At 51.7% G+C, this 14,483-nt stretch overlaps 1 protein-coding gene across 2 annotated transcripts in view; it reads right to left on the reverse strand.

Annotated features, from left to right (window-relative positions):
* adipor2 (adiponectin receptor 2) overlaps positions 1–14,483 on the reverse strand; it is a 38,362-nt gene that overhangs the window by 6,036 nt on the left and 17,843 nt on the right. For both annotated transcript variants that reach the window (XM_035425904.1, XM_035425903.1), the window contains 4 exons: positions 5,735–5,887; positions 3,774–3,945; positions 769–955; positions 234–421 (listed from right to left, as the gene is read on the reverse strand). In XM_035425904.1, the coding sequence (XP_035281795.1) occupies positions 234–421; positions 769–955; positions 3,774–3,945; positions 5,735–5,887 (700 nt within the window). The remainder of the gene's footprint in view (positions 1–233; positions 422–768; positions 956–3,773; positions 3,946–5,734; positions 5,888–14,483) is intronic.

Genomic DNA, 14,483 nt, shown 5'->3' on the forward strand with positions numbered 1-14,483 from the left:
CTTTAAAAAAAATAAATTAAAAAAAAAAGGCGAATAACTGCAGTCGCATCAAAATACTAATGAAACTAAACTGCACGTAAAACAGCAATACAGCAGGTTCAATGTGTCCCTGTGGAAGTCAGCAATATGCTTCAGCCAAAATCTGACAGGGCTGGCTAACTCAACTCCTGTTCTCTCTCTCACACACACACACACACACACACACGCACACACGCGCGCGCGCGCTCCCTCACCGGCCCGGACTCCGCGGTACTGCGGTGTGGCGAAGAAGTCGCACTGCGAGACGATGATGGCGGAGATGCCCAGGACGCACACCACGATCAGGTAGATGAAGCAGGGCTGCGGGGAGCAGTAGAAGGAGTAGTACAGCCAGGGCACAAAGCTGCCCATGATCAGGAAGGCGATGCCCGAGTAGTCCAACCTGCAGGGGCACAGAGACGGGCACGTCAGAACAGACATACCCACTGACATACACACACTTCAGAATGGGCACACACACACGGACATGCACACACACTCATACACACGCACGCGCACACACACACGGACACGCACATACACTCATACACACACGCGCGCACACACACACACGGACACGCACACACACTCATACACACGCGCACACACACACACACTTCAGTATGGGCACACACACACGAACACGCACACACACACATACTCCCGTTCAGCGGAACCGCGTTTACGGTAACCCTGGAGACGCCGACCGCCGGCCGCACAGCCCCAGAGCACTCTGGGCCAGGTACTCACTTGGAGAAGACCCGGGACACGCCCTCCGAGTGGCAGTACACGGTGTGGAAGAGCCAGGAGAAGGACAGGCAGAGGATGGCTCCCAGGAAGAACATGCCGATCACCACCTTCTCCTGGACCGGCGCCACGAACGACATGTTGGGCCGGAACATGTAGACTATCCCCAGACAGAGGAAAAACAGGCAGCCTGGGGGGAGAGGGGGAGGGAAGGAGGGAGAGAGAGGGGGGGGGGGATTAATCCTAACCGTGCCAAGCTCTTGTGTCCGGGGCCAACGTGGCGTGACAGTTCAATGAACAAACTGCTGTTTAAAAGAGAATAGTCAGTCAGGCTTGAGTAGGAGAATAGTCAGTCAGAGTTGCCTAGGAGGATAGTCAGTCTGGCTCATGTAGACTAGTCTGCGTAGAAAAATAGTCCAGCTCATTTAGAATGGTCAGTCGTATGGGAGTCGTATCAGTCAGGCCTGTGTAGGAGAAGTCAGTCAGGCCTGTGTAGGAGAACAGACAGTCATGCCTCAGATAATAGTCAGTCAGGAGGGTTTGGTCGATATGTCAATCAATACGTTCACCAGTGACAGTCTGAGGTCTAATAATAAGCCCAACTGAATTCAGACAACTTCAAGCCCACATATTGCTTACGGCCCACGGGGGGCTGAACAGTTAGGCTTTCTGTCATTTCATATTCCTCAAATCAAGCAATTATCCACAATTCCATTCACGTCAAACTTGTTATGAAACTTCCGGAATAAAAACAATTTAAGCCATTGTGTTTGGGAGCAGAAAATGGCATTTCATTTAGTTATGAACACTTCATTTAAAATGAGAAACATGAATATGCTTGCTAATTATTTTATATAGGCTCTACCCCATTACAATGCACAGTATGCACTACAACACATCTGACAGCAAGATATTCAAAGTGTTCAATTTAATAAAAGAATACATAAATTTTCTTCGAAAATAACTGGTGATGCTTTGACAAATGGCCTTTGATTATGCTCGTGTGCAGATATTGCACAGGGAAAGCTCATTACATCAGTGTGTTGTTTAATCTTTAAGTCAGGGAGCCATACTTGCATCACGGACCTGATCAGTGAACTGGTACAGCTTGCGAACAAAAGCCATTCAACTGCAAATATTTGCACGTGTGCATCTTTGTTGGACAATCTTTAATGAGTATCTGAGTACATGGCCTGTGTGTTTCATGTCTGTAATGTGTTTCACACGCCACGTGCAGCCAGACAAATCTCCGTGCGTGTGGATAAAAAGGTTTTTCTGTGTCATCCAATCTAATCTGATCTAATGTAACACGATAAAAACAAAAAGAACCAGCGAAACCGCTCCGTTGGCAAGTTAAAGTCCATCAGTATGTGTCATAAGCCCAGCCCTTGATTTCACATTCTGACCACTATCTGCACCCAAAGAATAATTACCTATCAAGCCTGATCAAACATCAAATATAGCTTCATTAATTTTCAGTTTTTGATTATTATGATGTGGAACAGTCTACACCATTTGATAAATGAGCAGGATTCAGCCAGTTGGCAGTTTGCAGCCTACAGTACGTTCCTGTCACAGACTGAACACTAGGGGGCAGCGTGAAACAGCTCAAGCACACATTCTCCTTGTCACAGCTTGTTTTCCCCCTTGTAGCGCAGTGTGAAAAGTGGCCTTTACAATCGGCCCTGAAATTACCACAATTAATCATACAAAACGCTTAACGCGGCTTCTGAATACGAAGCCAACGCACAGTCCCTTCCAAAGGAACTCCAACTCCCAGGGAGCACAATAACGCTCATTACCCTAACGTGACATTTAACATTAAAGGTTGAGAATGGGAGAGTGGGGTTCCAGCAGCGCACCCTATGCCAGAATCGCACCCCTCCTCTCAACCTCTTTCTTACTCCTGCCCTCTCCCATTATCTGTCGCCATTCTCCCCCTTCTTTCTTTCAGTCTTGCTTTCATGTGCTCCCTCTTTCCTGCTGTCCCTCCTTATTGCTCAGCCTCCATGGCAGTGTGGTGTTTGCAGGTCAGGGGCCCTGCAGCCTCGTCTGTGCTGTTCCTGGAGCTCGCCTGGACCAGGCTGCATTAAAGGCCACATAAATATTCATTCCCTAATTAGCCATTATGGTACAGCGCGCTTGTGCTACGCAATGATGACTGACCTCTTAAGGACAGATGCTGAGCAGGCTGTCTGAACATGTCCCGGGTGTGTGTGTGTGTGTGTGTGCGTGCGCGCGTGTGTCTGTGTGTGTGCGTGTGTTCTTGTGTGTGTGCACGTGTATGTGTGTGCACGTGCACAGGCACAATGTGTGCACATGTCTTTGAGCGCGACTCCTTGGCTGAGCGGCTAATGATTGGTTCAGTAATATTACCACACATTTAAGCTGCGCGCTGCAATGTGAGGAACAGCGGCGGTCTCCGCAGGCTGAGCTCCACACTCCCAGGGCGCACTCCGTTCTCACCCCTGCCTTCTCAAAATGTCAGAGCACACCAGCTCAGTGCTGCGGAGACGGTTAACTCCATCACCCGTAATTACTGCGGGACAGCTTAACAAGAGGTTTTAATATCTGCCTACACCGGCCCGACAAATCTGTAGAGACACAGCAGCCAATGAGCAGCCTGCAACGTCCTGAGGGCTTTTATTTAAAAAACAAAAAAACAAAACGCAAGTAAATCCTTCACAATAAGAGCGGAGACACCGCTCCAGTGGCCGGTCCGGTTGGTAATGCTAAAATATGACTCGCTCAGTAAGGCATTAACTGCATTATCAATCATTACAGGTCTACCGCTGGTTCTTTCACGCATGCCAGCAAAAGTACTGTAGAGGCAGACGCCATTGGATGCCAAGACCAATAAAAACTCACACAGGTTTACGACACGGAGGCAGCGATGTATCACACAATTCCATTTCATTAGCGCGTGCCGCTTAACCTTCCGTGGAGTTTAAACTCCCCCACCCCCCACACCCTCCCGGTGTTTGGGAACGTCGCCCCCCGGCCCTTACCCAGAAGATGTGTCCAGATGTTCCCTGTCTCGGTGTGGATTCTGAAGATGCTCTTGAAGCAGGCCCTGAAGGAGGGCATGGGCGGCCGGTGCCCGTGCAACAGGAAGTCGTTGTCCTTCAGCCAATCGGGCAGGACGTCGTGCGGTATCACCCGCCATCGGCCCTCCCACATCTGCGACAGGGGGAGAGGAGGCGTTAAACGTGACGCGGGGCGGGTGGGGCGGGTCGAGGGGGGCGTGCGCTACGAGCTCCGGGCTGCACCCCAGGGTCTGGTCTTTCGTTACGGCCCAGCTGGGACCCACGCACTTCATTAGGACCTTCACCTGAGCCGCCTCCATTCATTCAGCGGCCGACTGTAATTAAAAATGCTTCCCTTAAATAATGAAACGGGCGCTTTCATTAGGCCGGTGGCTGCGTCACCCAGCGCTCCGTGGGAACAGAGCGCTCCTGCCGACGCTCGTGTTTCTGAAGGTGTCAGGAGCTCGCTTATCTGATTGGGCTGAGAGGGGGAAAGACCAGGAGCACACGGGACCAGCAGGGCCCACACACGGGTCTGTTTCTCTGCTATTACCCTTCCTGCAGGGGACTGCAGTATCTGCACACGTCAGTTAACAATTAGAGGCCAAACTAAAGCAAACACTGGACCCGTGGTTCTCCTAACCACCAACTACCTCAGCCAGTGAGTCATAAGCCCGTTCTGTTTGTACACAAAGGGAGAGAAATAATTACTCAGCAAATGAAAAAATGAACATTATTGTGTGAAAATGATTGTACGTAATTAATAATGTAGGAAGCACGAGAGGTCCAAACGACACTGTGTTTAGAGAGTACTGGAATACTATCAGATATTTCTGCTGGCCGAGGTGGAAAGAGAGACGTGTTCTCGGAAGGACAGATTCAGAACGAGGTCAAGGCTATGCATGGGCAGAATCATTCAAACCCCGCGTGTGGAGTACTTTCTCTCTGGGGTTTAGGACCAAAGGCCAACCTGCCGCACACCATCCACAGGTAACAGCAGTGAAGCTGCACGTACCCTGAACAGCCTTCAAGTGGAGAAAAAGGACCAAGCGTGGGGCAAAACTTAAGAGCGTGGAAACACGTTCCTTAATGGTCAGATTTGGTGCCTTCTGTAAAGTTAAACCGGGAGCTGGGCTGTGTCGAGGACCGTATTGTGTGTGAAATGTGCGTTCGGATTCTCCAAGTGATTTAAGTGCGGCCTGATGACATAAAAGTATGTTATAAACATGTTACAACAGCTGAGAAGAGCTGAGCAAGCACGTGATCAGCGCTTTCGGGAGAGAGGGCCACAATCAGGTCTTTCTGCTCTCACACTTCTGTACACGCAGACCGCTCATTAAACATTCATTGCGCCAAATTAAAAAGCCATCCGCTGCTTTTAAAGACACTTAAATGAGACCCTAAAATCTGGGCCTGAGACGCTCCTGATTGAATGGCAGTGCCGGTGTGTGCCAGTTTATCAGTGAAAAGCAGAACAGAGCCGAGGAGGACCGAAGGGCTGCGGTCTACAGGACGGGTTCCTGCTAGAGGAAGCCGGGGATTTCAGACAAGCTCACTGCGCAAGAAAAACCACACAGACTGGCTTTCAGCAGGGCCACAAGCAGGGCAGTAACGCCTGCATACCCACAGAATCAGGGCAGAGAGAAAGGTGCCACTTCACATAAAGGAAGTAGGAAATATTAATGTTTCAGCTTTGGGAGGGGGGGGAGGGTGCTTCTGAGGTAAGGGAACCACTGCAACTTCCAAAAAAAAATCTGAACAAAGGTGAATATGAAAAACAATGACACAACTGCAGTCACGAGCCAGTGTTTTTGCTTCAGTGTCGAAAGTAAGGCAAAGGTTCCCCTCTCTGGCCCACTGTAGGGGGCGGGGCCTGGCTGGAGACAGAAAGCACTGTGTGCTGGGGTGGGGTGGGGTGTGGTGGAGCAGAGGTGGGGGCTGACCTTGTGCACAAACTCCTCCATCCTCTCCATGGCGTGGTGGGCCTGCAGCAGCGGCGTCATGCCCATGAAGCCCTCGTCCGAGCTCTTCTCCTCCTCTTCCTCCCGCTCCTCCTCCTTCTCCAAAGCCCTCTGCTCCTTGAGCTCTGGGATTTCCTGTGGACACAAGGGCAGAAAGGCAAACGTCAGGATAAACATGAGCGTGCAGATACCGAGAAACCTTGACACTGCAAAATCCTGGGAACCTGGCATCTCTTATCAGAAACTGTATTGACAGTGGGTCTCGACACACACACAGACAGACACAGTCACACACACACACACACAGACAGACACAGTCACACACTCACACAGACACACACACACACACACACTCACACCTAGAGAAAGCGATTCTAGGCATTAATATGGCTTCGCACTGAACAGCTGCAGTCCAGGCCTTTTCCAGCCACCACATTTTCAGAAACAGCCTCGGCACGTCAGCACAGACAGGCCCACCGTCTCCTATTTATCACTCAGGAACACAGAGCGCAATTAAAACAATCATAACAGGGGGGAGGGCCCTAAAGATTAATGTACCAAGGGGAAGAATATGTAATGCAGAGTCATCCATCACCATAATAACCCCCAATTGCCCTCCTTCCCGGCCTCCCTCTCTCTCTCTCACACACACACACACACACACACACACACACGCGCACACACACACACACGCGCACACACACACACACGCGCGCGCGCACGCACGTGCACACACACGCTGTGCCAGCGGTGCAGGCAGAACCCTCCGGCGCTCTTATCTTGCCAGCCCAGCCTCCCCTTCCTCCGGTTACAGTGAAGTTAATAACACTGCTCGAGCTGGCAGGGACACACTGTACTCTGAAGGTCTGTTATGCATAAATATAGCGGGCACGCTGAAAGTAGCACAAATGGCTGCTCTGTGGTGACTTCTGAGCCAACGGACAACGGGCAAACCCCCGTGACTGAGCTCCATAACTCGAGGGAGGGACAGGTGTGCTTTAAGGCGTGTGCGTTAGAGGGAGAGAGTGCGTTTGAGAATGAACATGGGTAAGAGAAAATGATACTGTGGTAGAGATAAGAGTTTAGTGAGATATAGTTCTTGTGTATAATTTACTCTGAAAAGGCAGATTCCTAATCTGTGTGTGTGTGTCTGTGTCCATGCGTGTCCACGGGCACGCGTGTGTCTACCAGACACAAGAAATGCATCACTCCTGGAACCCATAACTTCTGCTAACAGCAAACAAAGCCAGGCCGACTGCAGGAGACTAAAAGGGTGATTTAAGTCTATCAGAGTGAAAGGGTTACAGACTAGGAGAGTACATGTGTGAAGCAGTGATGGCTGTGCAGAGTGACACAGGGAGCGGCAGTGAGAGGGTGAGCGTGTGAAGCAGTGATGGCTGTACGGAGTGACACAGAGCCCTGCAGTGAGAGGGTGAGCGTGTGAAGCAGTGATGGCTGTACGGAGTGACACAGAGCCCTGCAGTGAGAGGGTGAGTGTGTGAAGCAGTGATGGCTGTACGGAGTGACACAGAGCCCTGCAGTGAGAGGGTGAGTGTGTGAAGCAGTGATGGCTGTACGGAGTGACACAGGGAGCGGCAGTGAGAGGGTGAGCGTGTGAAGCAGTGATGGCTGTACGGAGTGACACAGAGCCCTGCAGTGAGAGGGTGAGCGTGTGAAGCAGTGATGGCTGTACGGAGTGACACAGAGCCCTGCAGTGAGAGGGTGAGTGTGTGAAGCAGTGATGGCTGTGCAGAGTGACACAGGGAGCTGCAGTGAGAGGGTGAGCGTGTGAAGCAGTGATGGCTGTACGGAGTGACACAGAGCCCTGCAGTGAGAGGGTGAGCGTGTGAAGCAGTGATGGCTGTACGGAGTGACACAGAGCCCTGCAGTGAGAGGGTGAGTGTGTGAAGCAGTGATGGCTGTGCAGAGTGACACAGGGAGCTGCAGTGAGAGGGTGAGTGTGAAGCAGTGAGCGCGGTACAGAGTGTGAGGGAAAGTGAGGGAACATTAACAGGTTTAGGCAGGAGGCTCAGCTCTCCTGGTCTCAGTGTAATCGGTGTTGACGCAGCATTAGCATAGTGTAATTCCCCCTGTGCCCATGTGACCGGTGTGCAGCTTACGCAGAGCCGGGCCGATGGTAACCGCGAGAACCAGCTCTGACGCACTGCTGACGCTGTGACCTCACCTCGGGCTTCAAAAGGGGGGTCTTATTCTGCATGGGGGTGAGGGGTGGATTAGAGCGGTTTTGTTACCATCTGCAGCACCTCCACAGGACCACATCTTGTAGCCCGCACGTGGAGCGAACGCACGGCGGCCATATTAGCTTCCGCCGCAGGACGGAGAGATTTCTCGCCAATTCCCACCGCGGTTTTGGCGCAAACGGACACCCCTGCCCCTGCCCCGCCTCGCAGCTCTATGAGCGCTCCGCCGATTTCCCAAATTAGGCAGGCTCCGACCGGAGGAGGGGGGGGCGGGGCGGGGGGGGGGGGGGGGGGGGTTTAAAAAAGCCGCCGGGGCCTCCGCCGGCACGTCCGCTAGCGCGCGGCGCGGTTTCGGAAAGGGCACCGCGGCGAGGGGAAGCAATGAAGGAGCTGTCAGCTTTCATCAGCCGCGAAAACAAAACAACCCGAAAGGAGAGAGGACAAAAGCAGGGCAGACCAGGCCACCTCCGCCGCCTCGATGACTGACGGACGGCCCAGAGGCCTGCGGCTGGCTGCCGAGCACGCTAGCACTGCTTTCACTACCATCGCTCACTGCTGCTACCCTTCTGTAATTAGAGTACGTATTACTGCTGCTGTTAGGATTATTACTGCTCTTATTCGTATTGTCTTTATGGCGTTTAGCTGTTGGAAGGGGGGGGGCGGGGGATAGAAGACGCAGGCAGAGGACGGCAGGGGGCTGTCAGGCAGCAGGTAAGCTGATTAGCCCGCAGATCCGCCACTCCACGCCCTAACGGGGAGCTCCGTGGGCAACGGGAAGTACAGCAGCGAGCCGGTTTCATAATGCATGAGGATCTAACCCAGTTCCCATGGCCGGCGGTGAGATCATGCGGAGAGCCTGCGTGGTGTGGGGGGGGGGGGGCTGCCCGGTGTGCGGGGAGGGGGGGGGGCGGCCGTGGACATGTCCCGGGGTAAACGCTCTACGGCCCTGTTCCCCGCTCTCAGAAACTCAGAAACAAGCCCCAACCTGAGAGCCCCTAGCATCTGCTGCAGCAGTGTACCCAAACATACAGGAAACATGTCAGAAACCCAGCACACTGAGTCAACACTTTCTGAATTATACAGAAGCACGACTATAGAATGTTGTCCAAAGTACTCAAGTATTTATGAGCTCCCCCTCTCTCTCTCTTTATTTCTCTCTCTGTCTCTCCCTCGCTCTCAGGCTCTCTCTCCATCCAGCCACTGGCTACACGGTGGAGCCTCTGGCGTCGCCCCTGTGAAGCTGCAGAACCTACGGAGAAGTGTCTGAATCAGTCAGGCTCAGGCACTACAGACACTGAGATAACCTGCCAAGTCCAGAGGGGGGGTGGGTGGGGAGTGAGAGATGTCTCATTGCTGTTGTAGGGAACACTGTTATTTGTGTTATTCGTGGGAGAGGGAGACAGAAGGAGAGCAGATTTTCAGGCAGGGGAGTGGGGGGGAGGGCACAGTGAAAAGCAGCACTGCGTGGCGCTGGTGTCCACAGGCCCTGAGAACACTCAGAGCACACAGCACAGAGGAGGCGCTGGAGTCACACCGGCTCAGCCCTGTGGGCCAACTGTGACCGTGGGAGAGTGCGTCTGTGTGGTGTCCGCAGGGGGCGTGTGCGTGTGCACAGGGGGCGTGTGCGTGTGCACAGGGGGCGTGTGTGTGTGTACCCATGGGGTGGGGCATGTGTGTGTTCCCACAGGGGGGGGAGGATGGGGGGATGGGGGGGCGTGTGGGTCCTCACTAGTCAGGTCGCCTGGCGCTCAGAGAGGGGGCTCAGTGCGAACCCTAAAAAGGCACGGCTGGGGGCAGGCGCGTCTCCGGGCGCCCCGCCATTCATCAGCGTCCCGGGACGGCTCTATTTATACCCCGAGCAGCGCGGGACGCCAGGACACGGGGGCAGCAGCGCACGGCTCTGCTAGCGGCCTACTCATGATTCTGCATGCGCTGAGATGCAGACAGCATGCGCACGCTGTTCCCACACAGAACGGCCTTTATGTAAGGAGCCCAAAGCTGCGCCTCTGCTTACAGGAGCTCCTGCAGCCACGCCCTGAGGGAGGAGGGCTGCATTTACACAGCCTGGGACAGCCCTGCTCATTCATCATGCAGCTCGCTCACACACACACACAGACATGTGTACACACACACACATACACACACACACAGACATGTGTACACACACACACATACACACACACACACACACAGAGACGCAAACACACACATACACACACACACAGAATAGCAATCAACCTTTTCAGAGTGAATTTCGTACAAGATACGCGTGCACCCTCAAGCAACATCTGAAACGGAGCGAATGTGTCATCGGAGAAAAAAAAAGAAAAGAGTAAAAACAACTAAAAATAAATGAGAAAAAAGGGGTCATGCCCAATGAAACGCAAAGCATTCATTCAATTTTTCACACGTACGCCGATTCATTTCATAAATCAACAAATCGCTCTCTCAGCAGATTATTTCTGAACGCCCTAAATGGAATTTTGAACAGCAAATTGGGGGGGAAATCCAAATAAAACAGAGTTTCGTTTGTTGAGCCGGTACCCGGTTCCGTTTCCTGCAGCTGGGACAGCCTGCGCAGCACAGCGTGGCTGAGACTGTGAGGGCCCTCCTCTCTTCCTCTCTGTGCAAATGAACCTGCCACCAAGTGTGACCCTGCAGCCCCAGAGCACAGCTCTAACTGACCCTTTAATGTGTGAGGTCACAAATATGTGATTGGAATGTTCTCAACTGAACATTCTAATGCTGATGTAGCAATCGCTACTGGTAATTGAAATCAATGGAGTTCTAGAATGCTGACTTCGAATTCTGGGGGGAAAAAAAACATTCCAGAAACCCTACTCTTCAAAGGGTTAGACTCCACAATAAGGCTGCCGTTAATGCACACGCCTCCTGGCTTATAAACGTTCCTTTCTAGGGCTGGCAGTTGTAGGCTAAGTCTCTCTGACCACCTGTTTCCGGAAGCTTTCTTTGTATGCAAAGCAATGAATGCTCATTTTATTTGACTGTTGGGCAACTGATTAAAGTATTAAATATGTGATGATAGATCTTAATACTGCCGTGGCAGCAAAAAGGCTCTGTGGAATTATAAATAGGGACAAAGGGAGAAGACTTGAGTTGCAGCCGCCTGTGCCACAGGCCAACAAACCTCCAACACCCAGAATGCAATTATTTTGTTCACCACTCCCGACAGCTTGTGAAATTTAAACTCGTCTCTCGTGACTTTCTGACAAGAAGAAAAAAATGTAAAAAAAAACAAAGAGAAAGAAAAAAAAAAAAAACTTCCCGAGGAGAGGAACTGGAGAACAGAAACCTGCAGGACACTCCAGTCATCTGTAATCCACCGTCAACGTGATGGACGGTGAAAACCACCACACTCCCGCCGCATTCTTTCACAACTTATTACAAATTCCAGAGGAAATAAAAACACTGAAAATATGTTTTTGAGGGCGGGTGGGTTTCCTGCGGGGGTACTGTCCGTACCAGGTTTGTAATAAGCGATTACTGGGGGGGGCTTTTACTGTAAACCAACCCATGTCTAGGTCACGATTGACACCAGCTTGCTTCATAATCATCTGCATCATATAAGCTACTTTACCAGATAAGCCATGCGTCCAGGGCATATTCAAGTTCAAAACAATAGATAAAAACCAGACTCCCACGTACACTATACCGGTCAGCCACCTCTTTACGGAATAAAATCAACTCCCTTTACATCAGTAAAATGATAAGATGGGATAAGACAAGATATTTGATCACAACCAAGATAAACTATTCCTGTCATGTGAGAGGATAGACTAAGGGTGGCTTTTTAGTGAAAAGTGACGGCAGACACCGGTAACCATGGAACGTGTGAAGGCCGTGCTCTGTACACTAAAGCCTTCACACTGCCCCCTTCACACTACCCCCACTGTCATTGAGCTGCCTCTACTCAATATCCCCACATAAACCTGCCTGAGCATGTGAACACACGCACACACCACACAGGCGCAAGCACACATTCACGCACACACACACACACTCACCACACACACAGACAGACATACACACGCGCACACACACACACACACACAGAATTCCAGGGGCAGCACGTACTGTACGCTCTGACAGGTGGAATTCACCTGAGGGCTCAGAAGGCCACAGTGTTCTGAAGCCTCAGTGGAAACAGGCTAATCCCAGTGCAGTGTACATCAACACACACCTGTCCACAGCTCCTCAATCAACCAGCACCGCCCCTTACACACAAATACAACTAACCACCACCTCCACTCACTCACCACAAATCCAACATCTGATGCACATTAAAACTGAAATAAAGGACCCAATTTAAATGAAATGTTCTACATGTATAAGAAAACGTGCGGGTACAGACAGGTTTAAGAATCAGTGGGGGTTTAGTAGGAGAAAGACAGCAACTCCCCAGCAAATTTACATCTCTTTACATTTTATCTGCAAGTCCAGAGGCAATGTTCCGACAGCCCACGGCCCCTGCATGAAAACCATGTTAAGATCATAAAGAAATTAATACAAAACTGCGTGAGGCTCATGCAGCGAGTCTCCCGTGCCAGCGTTTGATATCGCTGGAACATCCTATGACAGTTTGGCAGGGCTGTACAGGAGCACGCTCCCAAGCACTTCTAACCCCACAGGGAAGCGGTGGAGCTGCTCCAGGTTCTACACCAGAGCCATGTGAAGCTCATTCAGGCAGAACACAGGAGCCAGGGCCACATGGGCTGTGTTAACCAGCCCTGACTGCACAAGCAGTGATGGTGGCCCCGAGCCCCTGCCCGTCTGAGTGTGAGATGAGGGGCCCCACATGAGAACTGTGGGTCTTATGTTAACTCAAGCCCCTAGCCTCTTTAGCCTTTAGCCGGGCTCTGTACAGTACAGCCTTCACACTGCCCCCTTCACACTACCCCCACTGTTCCTGAGCTGTCTCTGCTCAATATCCCCACATAAACCTGCCTGAGCATGTGAACACACACACCCACACACACACACACACACACGCTCTCACACACATACACACGCGCACGCACGCACACACCATACACACACACGCACACACACAGACACCACACACACACACACAGACACCACACACCACACACCACACACACACACAGACACAGACACCACACACACACAAACACACACACACACACACACACACACACGCATGCATACACACACACACACGCACGCACACGCACACGCACACGCACACGCACACGCACACGCACAGGCACACGCACACGCACACACACACACATCACGTTGCCTTGTAACAACAGCACGAGACAGCAACAACACAGGTCACAATACAACGTGGTACAAAACAAACCACAAATGAGCTTTAGAGAAATTCAGCCCTGTAGATGAATGGACAATTGGTCCATACTTCTGTTGCCAAATCAAGTGCTTCTAAGAATGAATAAGCGCAGAAACTCTTGGAAAGGCTTCTGACGCCGCTTTCACCAGAGAGGCCAGGGAAGGAATGAGCCACACATGTGGAAAACACCGTGTGACGCAACGGGCTTCCACACGGGCCCGGAACAACTGACCCCGGCCGGTGTCGCAAGAGCGCCGCGGAGCGCCCGGCCACACACACACACACACACACAGACACACAGACACACAGACACACAGACACACAGACACACACAGACACACACAGACACACACACAGACACACACAGACAGACACACAGACACACACAGACACACACAGACACACAGACACACACAGACACAGACACACACAGACAGACACACAGACACACACAGACACACACACACACACACACACACACACACACACACACACACACACACGCTGTAATCGCACACCACGGATCAGAGGCTCAGCGTGAAGCGCCCTGGCTACAGCTGACCGCCAGGCCAGGAAGTGACACCCTAACACCTCCGCGTTGGTTTTCAGAACGTACAGTAAGGGCAGACAGCGGCTAACACTGAGTCGCTATCGCTAACGGCTGCCGCGCGGGTCAATAGCCGCCTGAACGCAACAGATCCATACTGTACTCCGACCCCGGGTCGTCTGCTGCAGCTAGCTCCAGGCCTGCGTACACAGCGTCCCATACAGTAAACAGCGCGTCCGACGCGGCCGGTAACGCACCCACATCTGCACCAGATTATCAGCGGTCCGGTTGCGCAACGCTGGAGGAGAGCACACTGCTGTCGTGACTCCTGAGGCTGGACGATGAGGACCATCTACGCTACAGGAGAAAAACAAGGAGGTGGGCGCTTCTGAAAAGACTCTGACGGGTAGATTTAATATTAAATCACACCATAGGACAAAGGAACATTTGAACGGTGCAGAAAAAGCCAATCAGGTTGAATAAAATCCTTCATACACACCCAAGGAGCGGCCTGATACCTCATCTAAAAAAATACCTTCTTATCAGAAAGTCACTGAACTCTGCAGCACTGATATCAATAAAAAAATATTTCTAGGAAAGGCAAACATATAAACACTAAACAATCTTCCTCTCTGGAGTTTCATTAAATGA

This window comes from Anguilla anguilla, chromosome 7, assembly GCF_013347855.1.
Source record: "Anguilla anguilla isolate fAngAng1 chromosome 7, fAngAng1.pri, whole genome shotgun sequence".
Taxonomy (NCBI): Eukaryota; Metazoa; Chordata; class Actinopteri; order Anguilliformes; family Anguillidae; genus Anguilla; species Anguilla anguilla.